At 40.9% G+C, this 12,520-nt stretch overlaps 2 protein-coding genes across 2 annotated transcripts in view; one reads left to right on the top strand and one right to left on the bottom strand.

The window, feature by feature from the left end:
• The window catches only part of phlpp2 (PH domain and leucine rich repeat protein phosphatase 2), a gene marked incomplete at both ends in the record, with an annotated part of 28,891 nt that extends 24,941 nt beyond the window's left edge, over nucleotides 1–3,950 (top strand). The window contains 7 exons of the mRNA XM_079216607.1: nucleotides 397–597; nucleotides 683–845; nucleotides 937–1,067; nucleotides 1,194–1,307; nucleotides 1,938–2,132; nucleotides 2,270–2,501; nucleotides 2,664–3,950. Of these exons, the coding sequence (XP_079072733.1) occupies nucleotides 397–597; nucleotides 683–845; nucleotides 937–1,067; nucleotides 1,194–1,307; nucleotides 1,938–2,132; nucleotides 2,270–2,501; nucleotides 2,664–3,950 (2,323 nt within the window). The remainder of the gene's footprint in view (nucleotides 1–396; nucleotides 598–682; nucleotides 846–936; nucleotides 1,068–1,193; nucleotides 1,308–1,937; nucleotides 2,133–2,269; nucleotides 2,502–2,663) is intronic.
• A 5,500-nt stretch (nucleotides 3,951–9,450) lies between these two features.
• Nucleotides 9,451–12,113, bottom strand: marveld3 (MARVEL domain containing 3; the record flags this gene model as incomplete). The annotated part of the gene is made up of 5 exons (XM_079217531.1): nucleotides 9,451–10,265; nucleotides 10,599–10,696; nucleotides 10,855–11,109; nucleotides 11,580–11,704; nucleotides 12,105–12,113. The coding sequence occupies 5 exons, from the start codon at nucleotides 12,111–12,113 to the stop codon at nucleotides 9,655–9,657; spliced, it is 1,098 nt and encodes a 365-aa protein (XP_079073657.1). The 3' UTR covers nucleotides 9,451–9,654.
• Between the last annotated feature and the right edge of the window lie 407 nt (nucleotides 12,114–12,520).

The following is a 12,520-nucleotide window of genomic DNA, read 5'->3' as shown; positions in this document are numbered from 1 at the left end:
TATTCCTGAAAATAATGATGAATAATGATAATAATGTTGAGTTGAATGGCGGTTGTCTTTGTTGCATTGCCGCAATCTGTAGGACTGTGCCTTGCATCATCTATTTATTTTCATTATCCACATTGCCATGGCATGTGTGAAAAGGTGCAAGGCGGAATAGTTTCTGAATGTAGTGCATGTGTGAATAGTGAAAATCAATAGAGAGGCCTGAAGGGTTATTCCGGTAATTTACCAGGATGTGTGAAAGAGGCTCTTAAACCTTTACTGATTCTTCTACCCAGGCATCAAAGCTCATTAGCTTTTCCAAATCCACTGTAAATTAGACCGGACTGGCTGTATAAAGTACTTACACACAAACCTGGCTGTGAAATACTGTTTATTTGTCTTCTCTCACAGCCTAAAATACTTAAATGTGTCAGCCAATGCCCTGGAAAGTATTCCTCCCAGCAGCCCATCCGAGGAGAGCCTCAGCACACTCCAGGAGCTCTACCTGACCGCCAACAACCTGAATGAGAACTGTGGTGCTCTGTTGGTTGGACATCAGAACCTGCGGGTCCTTCACATTGCCTACAACCAGTTGCTCTCCTTCCCTGCCAGGTGTGTTACCTTGGCTTTCATGTCAATTAATGTAAATTATAATTTGTGTTCTACTAGCTCACTGTGTGAATGTGTGTGTCTTCAGTAAACTGAGTAAGCTGGAACTGCTGGAGGAGCTAAATCTAAGTGGCAACAAGCTAAAGGCTATCCCCTCCACTGTGTCCAGCTGTAAAAGACTGCATACCCTCATAGCACACTCCAACCACATTACTGTCTTCCCAGAGATCCTCAACCTGCCTGAGATCAAGGTCAGACTTACTTTGGTTTTATTTGCCTGACCAGTGTGTGTATTATTATGTTCAGCCTGTGTCAGCTCAAGTGTGTTTTGTACGTTTGTAGCTTGTAGATCTAAGCTGTAATGAGCTGACTGAGATCCAGCTGCCCGACTCGCTGCCTTCCACTCTGCAAGAGCTGGACCTGACAGGCAACAGCAGCCTGATGCTTGAACATAAAACCCTCAACCTCTTCAGGTGAGTAATAACCAAGACTAATTCATTGTCATATGTGATGCATACAAATACGCAACGAATATAGCTGTGTGAGGAAATGGTGTATATATACCTAGAATTCCATCTATTATATTTCTTCTTTTTTAGTCACATCACCACCCTGAAATTAGACCAGAAATCCTCCACAACAGCAGGAGACTCACAGAGTACCTCCACTCCATGGAACCACGGTTACTCTGAAATGAGTGGCCAAAGGAACAAGTGAGTACTGCTTTGTGTTTCTGTTTTTTCTCTGTGTGTTTGTAAAAATAAAGGGCTTAATTTTCGATAACTGCAGACATCATCTATTTTAATTGTCATTTGCAAGTAAGTAAAACGACTACGCAATTACTTGTGTCCACAAATCTGTCAACAAATCTGTTTTTAAGTAAGACACTCAATAATAGTATTGACCTGTAAGACTATTTTTTTCTCCATATTTGTTTCACAATTGTCATCTTTCTTGTTTTATTGCTTCCTCTATTGTTTGTCTTTATTTGGGTATACTGTATATCTGTCTCTTTGGATGTTGCTGTATAAGCACAGAGCAACAAGGAGTTAATATCTGAATCATTGGCATTTAAAGAGTAGCTGGTGCAGTAGGCCCTAATAAAATCATTATATTTAATATCTGTAACAATGTTAAGTGCATCAGCGTTGAGAGCCCAGTATGCCTGGTTGCTCCTCCAGGGTCATGGCCACCCCAGAGACTCACACAGTAGTGTCTTTTATCAGCCGTCACCCCTTGACCTGGAGCTGCAGCGTTGCATGCTGAAGTGTATATCTGGTTTATCTCTGTATGGGAGGTGCTGATTCATCTGTTTGTTAATGTGGATCTATTGTTTGGGATAGGTTGTGTGTGTCTGTACTGGCTGTAGACCGGTTTGGAGACGGTGTGGAAGCATGTTATGGCATCTTTGACGGAGACCGCAATGAGGAAGTGCCTCGGCTGCTGCAGTGCACCATGGGAGATGTGCTATGTGAGGAACTGCAGCACTCCAGTATTGATAGTGTGTATATGTGTAACACGTTCCTCACCTCACACAGGTAAGACAGATTTTTTTAAATTTATTTTAGTTTGATTTTGTAAAAATATGCAGTTGCATTCTTACTGCACTTTTGTAGGCTGACACCAGTGACTCTATGAGTTTGTCAGCAGCGTTGTTTGTTTTTGTATTGGACAGGAAACTAGGAATGGCTGGACAGAAACTGGGTGCTTCTGCTTTGCTGTGTTATATTCACCATGAGCCTTCAGATCCAGGAGGCTACTTTAGCCTCACTGTGGCTAACGTGGGCACCTGCCAGGCAGTTTTGTGTCGGGATGGCCGACCTGTACCTCTTTCTAAGGTTTACAGCTTGGAGAACTGCACTGAGGAGATGGAGAGAGTTAAACTCAGTAAAGCCATTATTACCGAGGTAATGCACAGCTTCTAAGTATGTTGGGTTTCTGTTTTTACACTACTGTAACACTACTACTGTGAAACTTGTGATATTGTGTGTGCTGCTTCATATTCAGAGGTGTACATTTTATAAAGCTATGAGCGCATCTACAATTCTAATGGCTCTTCTGTATTACAGGATAACAAAGTGAGTGGAGTGACATGCTGCTCTCGCCTGCTGGGCTGCTCTTATCTGTCTCCTTGGGTGATTCCAAAGCCCTGGGTGCACACTGAGCCTCTCTGTACACAGGATGAGTTCTTGATCCTGGGGAATCGAGCGCTGTTTGAACGAGTCTCCTACCAGGAGGCCGTGTGCACTGTGCAGGCTGTGCGGGATCCTCGTGCTGCTGCCAAGAAGCTGTGTTCACTCGCTCAGAGTTATGGTAGCAAGGACAACATTGAGGCTGCAGTGGTATCCCTGCATATTGGTGAGGACAGCTGCACCTGTGAGCCACCTGTCACCTCCACTGAAACACGGGGAGCCCCTCCCATCGCTGTGCCTGTGACTGTGACCCCGGGCCCCACTGAACCAGCCCCCCTGTCATCCAGCAGCGGTCTTGTCTCTGAGTTCAACAGTGAGACATCAGCCTCAGAGGTGGGCAGTGAGGCGGGGTCCACCGCTTCAGATGAGCACCCATCCTCTGGCCCTGCATCCCGCCCAGAGAGACGCTGTAGCCTACATCCTGCTACTACACTGTGTGGGATCATGGTGCCAGGCTCAGTTGGGGCAGGAACCCACGCAGGCCTATTCCAGCGGCAGCCCTCCTGCGCTACGTTCTCAAGCAACCACTCTGACAACGGCTTGGACAGTGATGATGAAGCTCCACTTGAGGGTGTTATCTCCAATGGCAGCAAGTTGGAAGTGGAGGTTGACATTCACTGCTGTGCTTTCCAACTACGACCAGGGGCCCCTGAGAGCCCCAAAAACTTGGACGTTGACAAGCGAGGCTCTGACTATCCCAATGGCAAAACGCGAAGACAGAACAGCGTGGTGGTTTCTGCTACGAACGGCTGCCTTCTGGCTGTGTGTGGGAGAGAGATTGCAGACCTCAAAAAGTCTCCTTCCACATCCAGCCTGTTTGGGAAGAAACTGTCCAATGGCTCTGTGGTAGCCCCTGAGGACAGTCATAATCTCATTGAGGTGGCCCTGGAGGCTCCGAAGAAGAAATCTGGCTACTTCAATGCCCCGGCACAACAGGACCCTGAGGACCAGCTCATTGTGCCTCCTAGTCTGGAGCAGGAAGTCAGGGAGCAGCTCAGAGGCCAGAGCCCTCTAGTCTCAGGCCACCCCTTACCATCAATACCCCCTTCCTTAAAAGACCCTGTGTGGGATCATCCACACCCACCTGCATTTGCCTCCAACATGGTCCCAGGTCCAGGACCTGTCCCCATCCTACAGCACGAAGTCTACGATACCGCCCTCTAGAGGGGGGCACAGCGTCATATGTCTGGCATTCTGCGATTGCGCCATTCCAGGGAAGAAGTGGAGATTTTTCAAGACAAGACAGACCTGTGGGACCTTGATAGTCACTAACTAATGCTGCGCCGTTAAGGTGAGGTAAAAAAAAGAAGACATTTTTGTGCACAGTCTAAGTATTGAAGAAAATAGGAGCGACCAAAATCCTAGTTCATAAAAGGACATTGTGAAAAGGATGGCAGGCTATTGTAGACCAAAACAAGCCTGACTTGAGATGGGATATCTCATGTGTTAAAACATGTCAGCAACATTTCCCTTTACTTGGAAAGCAAGCAATCTAGAGGGTGTGAACGAGAGACTGTGTTCAGTGAGGTCAAACCTCCTCTCCATGGGCTCTGTAGTCCTGAAGAGGTCCTGAAGAGAAGCCCTGTGACTGAAACTTGAAAAAGTGCCTACTGCAGACGACTCAGCCTAGAGCTTCCCCACATCCAGGCTGTGTTTGGGGATGTGAGCTTGTTAGTTAAATTTGGAGGAGGAACAGCGTCTCCAAGAGACCCGCACTGGCACAGCTTCTGTTCTTCTAATCTTTCTGTGGCTCATAAAGGAAATCAGACAGTATGAATGCTTGGAAGGCACATTGAACTTGAAGATGTGACACAGCTAGAAACATTATGGTTGGGTTTTATTTTTAACATTCCCACACAATATGGATAGAATTATCTATATAGGCTAAATTAATTCTATACAATATAGTACACACTCACAAATAGCAGCCAACTGTCGTGCCGTGCTTGAGCTGCCGACAACAAGATTGCAAAGCTTTGCTATTTAGAACCATACATTTTGAATATCAAAGTCATTCTATTGAGCGGATGTGTTGTCAAGTTCAAAATCCCTCATGACAGTATCTGTGACCCTGCATGATCAAATGGTCTCCTTAAAAACTGCAGAGAGGAATAAAAGTTGAATTTCAATTTAGTTAGTTTTATGGTCACAGATCAGTGGGGATATTTGGATATCATTTATTTTTTTATTTGTCAAGAGATGAAAGCAGTATTCATATGTACTGTAAGATATGTCCACTGTACTGAGTTTGTACATTTTAGTGTATCCAAACTTTGGGGGCTGCTACCCTTTTAAATATGTAGACATCCATGTTTGCAGATTCAATTCATCCAGATAACTTTCATGGTGTGTTATTTTGGCCCATTATAAACAGAACCAAATCTGGTCTGTGTTCACTACATTCCACAAAGTTTGAACCACAGTTCTACAAGTAAGCGCAGATATTGTGGACAAAGAAACAATTATCTTTTTCATATCCACATATTGCATATACGCCATTGCCTGATCAGGGTTCAATGCGAAGAGTTCAGATCACACAGTAGATATTTAAAAAAAAAGATGATCAGTGCAGCAACAGTATCTCTGCAATGAGAATGCACCGGTTCAGTCCGTTACTAGAAGTAAATAATGCATTTTTCCTCATTAAGTCACATACAAGAGGTAATATCATCAGTTCCTAACTGTTTCCATTTTGTTATATATATATATATATATATATATATATATATATATATATATATATATATATATATATATATATATATATATATTTGAGATAAGATTAATCATTTTTATCTCAGCTGAAAGTTAAAAAAAATGACATTATTTATTTGAATTATCAGGTAAATATTATGGAGCCCTGGACATCTCAGTTTGCCCGTTCCTGAACCTTCCCACCTTGTGCCAAAAGAGAAAGCCGCTCTGCCGGGGCTGCTGTGGTTAGAAGAAGGCCAAAGTTGGGTAATTGCTCATGTCAGTGATTACTACATTACATGTATATTTTTGGTTGCCACTCCAAGTCGGTAGTGGTGCTGTTCTGGCATTCCACGGCTGTTGCATAGCTGGACCTTTTAGTGTTCCCTTTTAGCCTTAAAGTAAACACTCCTGAGTATTTTTGAAAGGAGAAGCCCTTTGTTTCATCCCACTCATGTTCTTGTTGTTATTGAGGTCTTCAGCGCCGGGGTGTTGTTTATTTAAGCAACCCCTCTGTCCTTTCTTTGCTCCCCAGGAATAAGTGATAATCAGTGATGAAGCCTTAATTGATGTGTGAGTCTGAATCCTTTCTTATATTTTGCAAGTTTTTGTCTCATGATTAAAAGCACTTTGTACATATAAAATAGTTATATTCAGAGTTATGTATATTTGAGTTTAATATATGAGATATTTTTCAACCTAGTGTGCTTCGATTATTGTGGCTTCCCTCAGTCCAACATATCACCTCTTGTCTATGAATACATAGCCAACACAAATTGTGCTTACTTAGAGTGACATAATGACAATTCACATTCACTTTATGGTTTGTTTTTAATGTGACTATATTAAAGTTGTTTTAGTTTGCTTTCAATAACATCTGGATTTTACTGAATGGTATTTACATTTTGACATCAGCACCACAAACAGCACTACATATGTTTTCAACTTCTCTAACACTATCTGCCAACTCTACTCTTACTCTGAATTTGCTTTGCTTTGTTTTTTATTTATACCCAGTATTGATATTTAGTTGAAACGCTGTACTTATTGATTCCTCGGCATACCTGAAAATGTTTTTGAAACCTCTCAATAATAATTACATGTTGTGAAAGCATTAGTCTAAATCTTAGATATTAATGACCATAATCCAGATCAAGAAGCCAGTATTGTCATTATTATGTTTATTTAGAATTCAGACACTGATTCCTACTGAAGTTTTTAATTTTTCTTTTTCTAAAATGAAAAAAACAGTGCAGTGCCAAACAGCCGGGACTGACACATGGTGTAATGCGTCTGGACTGATGGCTCTGAAACACAGATGGGCACTACAGGTGCAGAGAGAAAAGCTGAAAGACAGAATATGATTGTGAATAAAATTGGCACACATCTGAAACAAGTCAGAAGACTGAACTGTTAAGGAAAAATGTAACTTTCCATAAGGTTTGAAACAAAATGGTGGGAATTGCTTATACAAATATGCAAAGTGTCAACTGTAAATATATATTCATGTATATCAGATCTTCATTTTCATCACCTACAAGAATATTTTTTCTCAAAATGTCTGAAAATGAATAATGACTGGTGTACGTATGTATGATGTGTTGGGCTCGTGTGTGCAAGTTGCATTCCTCTTTTTTATTTTCTGAGTATGTCCCTTGCTTTGGCTCATTTGCAGTGTGTTTATTAGTTTGGACTGCATTGCACTGATACATTTAGTTGTTTTATATAGTTGCACATGAATTCTGTCTGTCTTCTGGTTCACAACATATATTCACCCACTGCCCTGTCCAATATATGTTTCCAACTTGAAGTAAATTTGAATATTGCTCCATCAGTGTGCATCAGTGTGCATGTACATATGCGGACTGTGTGCGTCGATGCAGGAAGAGGGAGCACAGGGTACAGTGCATTGGCTTAAAATATTCCCTTTAATTCTTTAGTGGAGTGGGTCCGGTGGTGAAATGCTCTTCATACCCGTTGTGCACCAAAATAGAGAATATGTGCATTTGAGTAGGCAACATTGTCAGTGTTTTTAAACTGCTGCTTCATTTCTCAACTGGAAGGGATAATTTTCTCTCTGCACAACTTGACAAGCTCCCTGTACAACGCCATTGCAAAATGTCTGTTTGTTTGTAAAATGAAGCTTAAGTGCACACGTTCAGTAAGTGTATGCATGCCTGTGTGGATAATCTGGATTGACTGTAATTCTGCGTGGGTGTGCTGAATGAAACGGATACGAGATGTTGTTTAACATGTGACCAAAGTAGCCATTGTTTAATCTCACAGTTCCTTTCTGTAATGTACATTGTTTTCTAGAAATGCTTGAATATTTTTTCTTGATGCCAAGAATCTGGTGTTTATTTTTGTACTTCATTATTTCATGCAAATTTATATTTCCCTCTCCACAACAGAATTTAAAGTGATTGGGATTCTGCAGAAAATGTCTCTCATTATGGTACTTTTTTTGAAGGTACTAATTAAAGCTGTATTTAATGTTGAACGCATGCCCTAAATATAAATCCAAACATAAAAGCATAGAGTACATAAACATATGATTTATTTGTACAAAATGGAGAATATCTAATATTTTGAGGCTTGTATTCTATCATGCAGATTACTGATTCATTTTATGTTTATTAATCAAAATATGTATTATTTAGGAACAGGTCTAACAATGAGCACTTTTGCTGTGTATCAACAGAATTGTACTCCCCTTAAACTTTGAGGGTGGAGGCTGGTTATTTTTTTAATTTTAAATGCTGCTATCATTAGTTTTGAGCAGACACGCTGTTTTAAATTAACTTTAAGCCAAGTAGCAATAAAACTTTTTACTGTGAATTTTTTTGTGTCCATTTTGTTCAGCAATTTTATGATGATTTCATGCTAATAAATATCATCAAAATGACTTTTCTTGGTCAGTATCAGATATATGTCTACAGTTGTATTTGATCATAATATAATTGGATATGTTCACCTTGGTTTCCATTGATGTTTTCTCCTACCATCACGTCCCATCTGTTGGTTCCAATATCCATACTACCACACTATTGCTAGAAATAATGTAGTATGGGCCAATACGTAGACTGTCAAAGGCAGTGTGCATAACATTCCAGCATTTCATACTGTTTCCAGCCACATTGTTGCAGTGTGCAAGCCAGCATGCTTTCCTGGCAATACTGACCCACAATCCTCTACCCAGCGAATATCTGAGCAAGAGGGTCAAAGTTCAAGATGCAATATTATGAGGAATTAGTATTTCCCAATTCAATGCATACTGAATGCAACAGTATGTATTTTGTAATGGCAGCTGCAGTGTGTAAACATATATCAGTAAAAGTATGCGATTTACATCTTATATGTTGAAGTCATGGGTAAATTCCTGATCACAGTGAATCTGCCATCTAGTGGTGAAACTCAGAATGACACCTGTAATGGTCGTAAAAGACAACATAAAATCTTCACGTCAGCAGAGAAAGCTTTGCTGCACTCTTCTCCTTTGATGCAGAAAAGACATTTGAAACTGTTATCTGGATATTCTCCTTTCAAGAGCTTGAGACATCTGGTTTTGAGAAATAGTTGATTCTATTACAACAACCTTCTGTATCAAGATCCAACTGCCAGGATTAATTATCAACAGACTGAGCTTCACTCTGACGACCCTGAGATATAAGGAATGCGCATTGATTTCAATCTGGAACACAAATTATTATTAAAAATGGCGGTCTATGAAACCCAGAAGGGTCGAACTTATGTCTGATATTCTTTGTCGCTAGTTCTGTTTGTTTGTTGCTACACAACTGAGTCTTCTAGAAAATAAAATCAATAAATATTATCTGGGAGTATTTCTGGCAATCAAATTGTTCTCTATTTGCCTTTTGAATCTGAGGGGTCTATATTATTGATTTATGAACAATAAGTAATAACAAATACTTGATATTGGAGTAGTTTATTATAGCTACACGTTGATAGAAGATGTAACAGACACAGTACACAGGTATGTAAACTGGAAAAGTAGTAGAAATCAGAAACTTCTTCAAAGTATAAAAAGTCTAATTGAATCACATTCTAGCAGAGTGAATACATAACACCGTATATGACAAAACACTTGTGTTGTCTTGTCACAGGGATTTCTCATCAATCCCACTTTTGTTCAAATATGCCAGGGAAAAAAGTCTTACAAATTGTTGTCCTCATTTGTCCTTTGCTTCTTTAGCTCTCGCACTGACCTGAAAGCTCTGACAGCCAAAACTGCACCAAAGATGAAAACAAACACCCCCAGCACCCCAAAGAGACCAACCGCAATATCTGCACCATGAAACTGGCAATCAAAGCCCTTGTGCCCTTTGCTTTTGTACATCTGCGCTCTCTCCGTACAGATCGGATCATTGTAGGTTTCCTGCAGCTTAATCAAGAAGAAGGCCAGAGCAGGGATGTAGCCCAGGCCGATCAGGAGGTTCAGCAGAGCCTCCCCAAGCAACACAGGGGGCCAGCGGTAAGGGACCCTGAAAATCCCCAGGGCCAGCATGGCACATGCATAGATCATTAAAACCCCACCGCAGGCCATGGTGAAGACATACGGAGGTCGCTTGAGCTGGTGGAACAGTCGGTCCAGCTCCTTCACCCTGTCTGCAGCGGCTCCAGTGAAGGCATTGGCTCCACCAAAGTGATAATAATAGATTCCACCGAGGCTGGCCAGGTCACGGTAGCCCCCGTTGTTGCTGTATGGTACTCCGGCACAGATGACCACGAGCAGATTCAGAAACAGCTCCATCAGCTGGCAGAGACCTACAAGACACAGGAGAAACCCAATACTGGCATTAATGGATGGCAACATGGTGAGGTAGAGCTGAAACGATGATTCAATGTATTAATTGACAAAAATATGATATTTTTTTGTTGCAAAAATACCAAATAGCTGCTAGTATCAATCAATGTTAATGAAGCATGTTTAATGGGTGATCAAAAAAGATAATCTAATAAATACCCCAACAAACATAACATTTAATATTGTCAAATGTATTTTGGGGTCATCCTAACAAATTCAAGAAATTGCTGATGAGCATGCACTTTGATTGTAACTGACATCTCACTGAAGAACTCTGAAATATATATACTTGCCTCTGCTGGTTAAGATGTATCTGAGATTGTAAAGAGCGTGTCTGTGTTGTGGCTCATAATACTCCCCTTCAGAGTGATGAACCGGAGTCTCTCTGGACCTACAAGGACAATACCACAGAATGAATTATATCACGACAAAACACGTCATTTTACATACAATGCAAATAAATAACTCTGCAACAGATGGTGAAATTGTGTGTAGAAGACATGACAGTGAGTGTGGGGACTTGTGAATAGAAAGTATGCGGTCCCTTACAGTCTTGAGGGTCCTTCATGGTCGTGGTCTCTGTAATCAGGCTCCTCGTGAGAGGCAGTTGTCATGTCCCTCTGTCGGTTTTGTTTGGCCCTCCTGTCACCAGCAGAGCCTCCCGCGTCTATGTCTCTTGGCTTTTGGTTGCGATCTCTGCCATCATATGGTTGGTTGTGTCCATTGTTTGAGTAGTCTCTGTCCCTGCTCTTGTACTCATCACTCCTCTGGTGGGGTCTTACCCTCTCTGGCATTTTCCTCTGCCTACAAAAGCAGATTATGGACATGAATCCTATTACAGACCATCATAAACAAAGTGGATAGTTGGCTTGTATCTCTGTAACCGCCACTGTGGACATTTTAGCAGCACGAATGAGTATTTAATGAAGATTAATGGCTGAGCTAGTTGAGGGGCCGAAGACATAGAAAGGTTTCTTCATTCGTAAAGTAGTCGGGAAAAGGTGGTGATGATTTTGGGAGTAGGCCTTGTGAATGTAATCATATCTATGGAGTGCATTATGTCAGCAAAGTAAATCAGAATAGTACGTGATTACATTGGACAATTTCTTTATTCTAACATGGGAGCCCAAAGCACATTATTGTGACATGCTCGCAATGTATAGCAGCGCTCAGGATGTCTTCCCTGTCGCGAAGTTCATCCGTGTTTCAGTCCATGAAAGTAATTGGGTCTTTGCTCATGAATAAAACAAAGATCAAATATTATCATTTCCTACCTTTTGGACTCCGTACACAATGTGGTCGTGTTTTCGTTTATGCCGAGAAAAAAAACAACTTCCTGTGTTTGAGATTTCCTCCTCCGGCCTCTCACCTGTGCTGTGCCACGCCCACAACTTGAGGGCTGATTTGTGGTCAAAATTAGTGAATTTCCTGCCGCTTATCTAACGTTTTTAGGCTTCTTTCCCTAGGTTATAGTAGTTCATAGTGTGTTAGAGGTATACATTATATATGTACTATTGTACTATATTGTAATACAAGTACTTCAATATATATTGTTTATGATTAAAAGAGACAACTACATTTAATTTCCTTGTCAGTTTGACCCAATTATTACAGGACACAAGCAGCTTCACCAGTGCTTAGTTAAAACCGGAAAGTGTGTAAAAAATAATTGGATTGCAGTCGCTCAACTCACAAAAACTAAAATGTTGCGATTCATGCCCCAACCCGGACGTAAAGGCACACAGCGCATGCGGTCACGCTCCAGTCGTGAAGCTCGTGGCAACATTCCACGATGTTACTTTCAGCATGTTCGCTGAAGCACAGACACATTTCAAAATAAATGTAAATTGATCAAGCGACATGCTTGTGTATATTCATGCTTTCTCTGATAATGACCATAAGAAGATAATGGATTTTATATTTCAAACAAAGAGGTACATTCTAAGTCTAAGGACTTCAGGGGCCCAAAAATCTTTGGGCAAATTATCAAATTCTGTTTCAGAATATAAACAATTAAGAACAATTATGACCAACAAGATATATCAGTTGATAGTCAGGTGCTGCTTTTTACCCGATCTTGAAGCCATGTCTGTCGTGAAATTACTATGTGTCAAAAATATAGAGACGTCTTCAAATCTGTCTGCAAGCGAAACATTAACACAAATCTTTGGGACTACATCTCTGTATATTTCTTATTCTTCTTATACTTATATAT

This window comes from Taurulus bubalis (genome assembly GCF_910589615.1).
Source record: "Taurulus bubalis genome assembly, chromosome: 4".
NCBI classification, from domain to species: Eukaryota; Metazoa; Chordata; class Actinopteri; order Perciformes; family Cottidae; genus Taurulus; species Taurulus bubalis.
The sequence above is the reverse complement of the archived record's forward strand: the minus strand, read 5'-3'. Positions and strand labels throughout refer to the sequence as shown.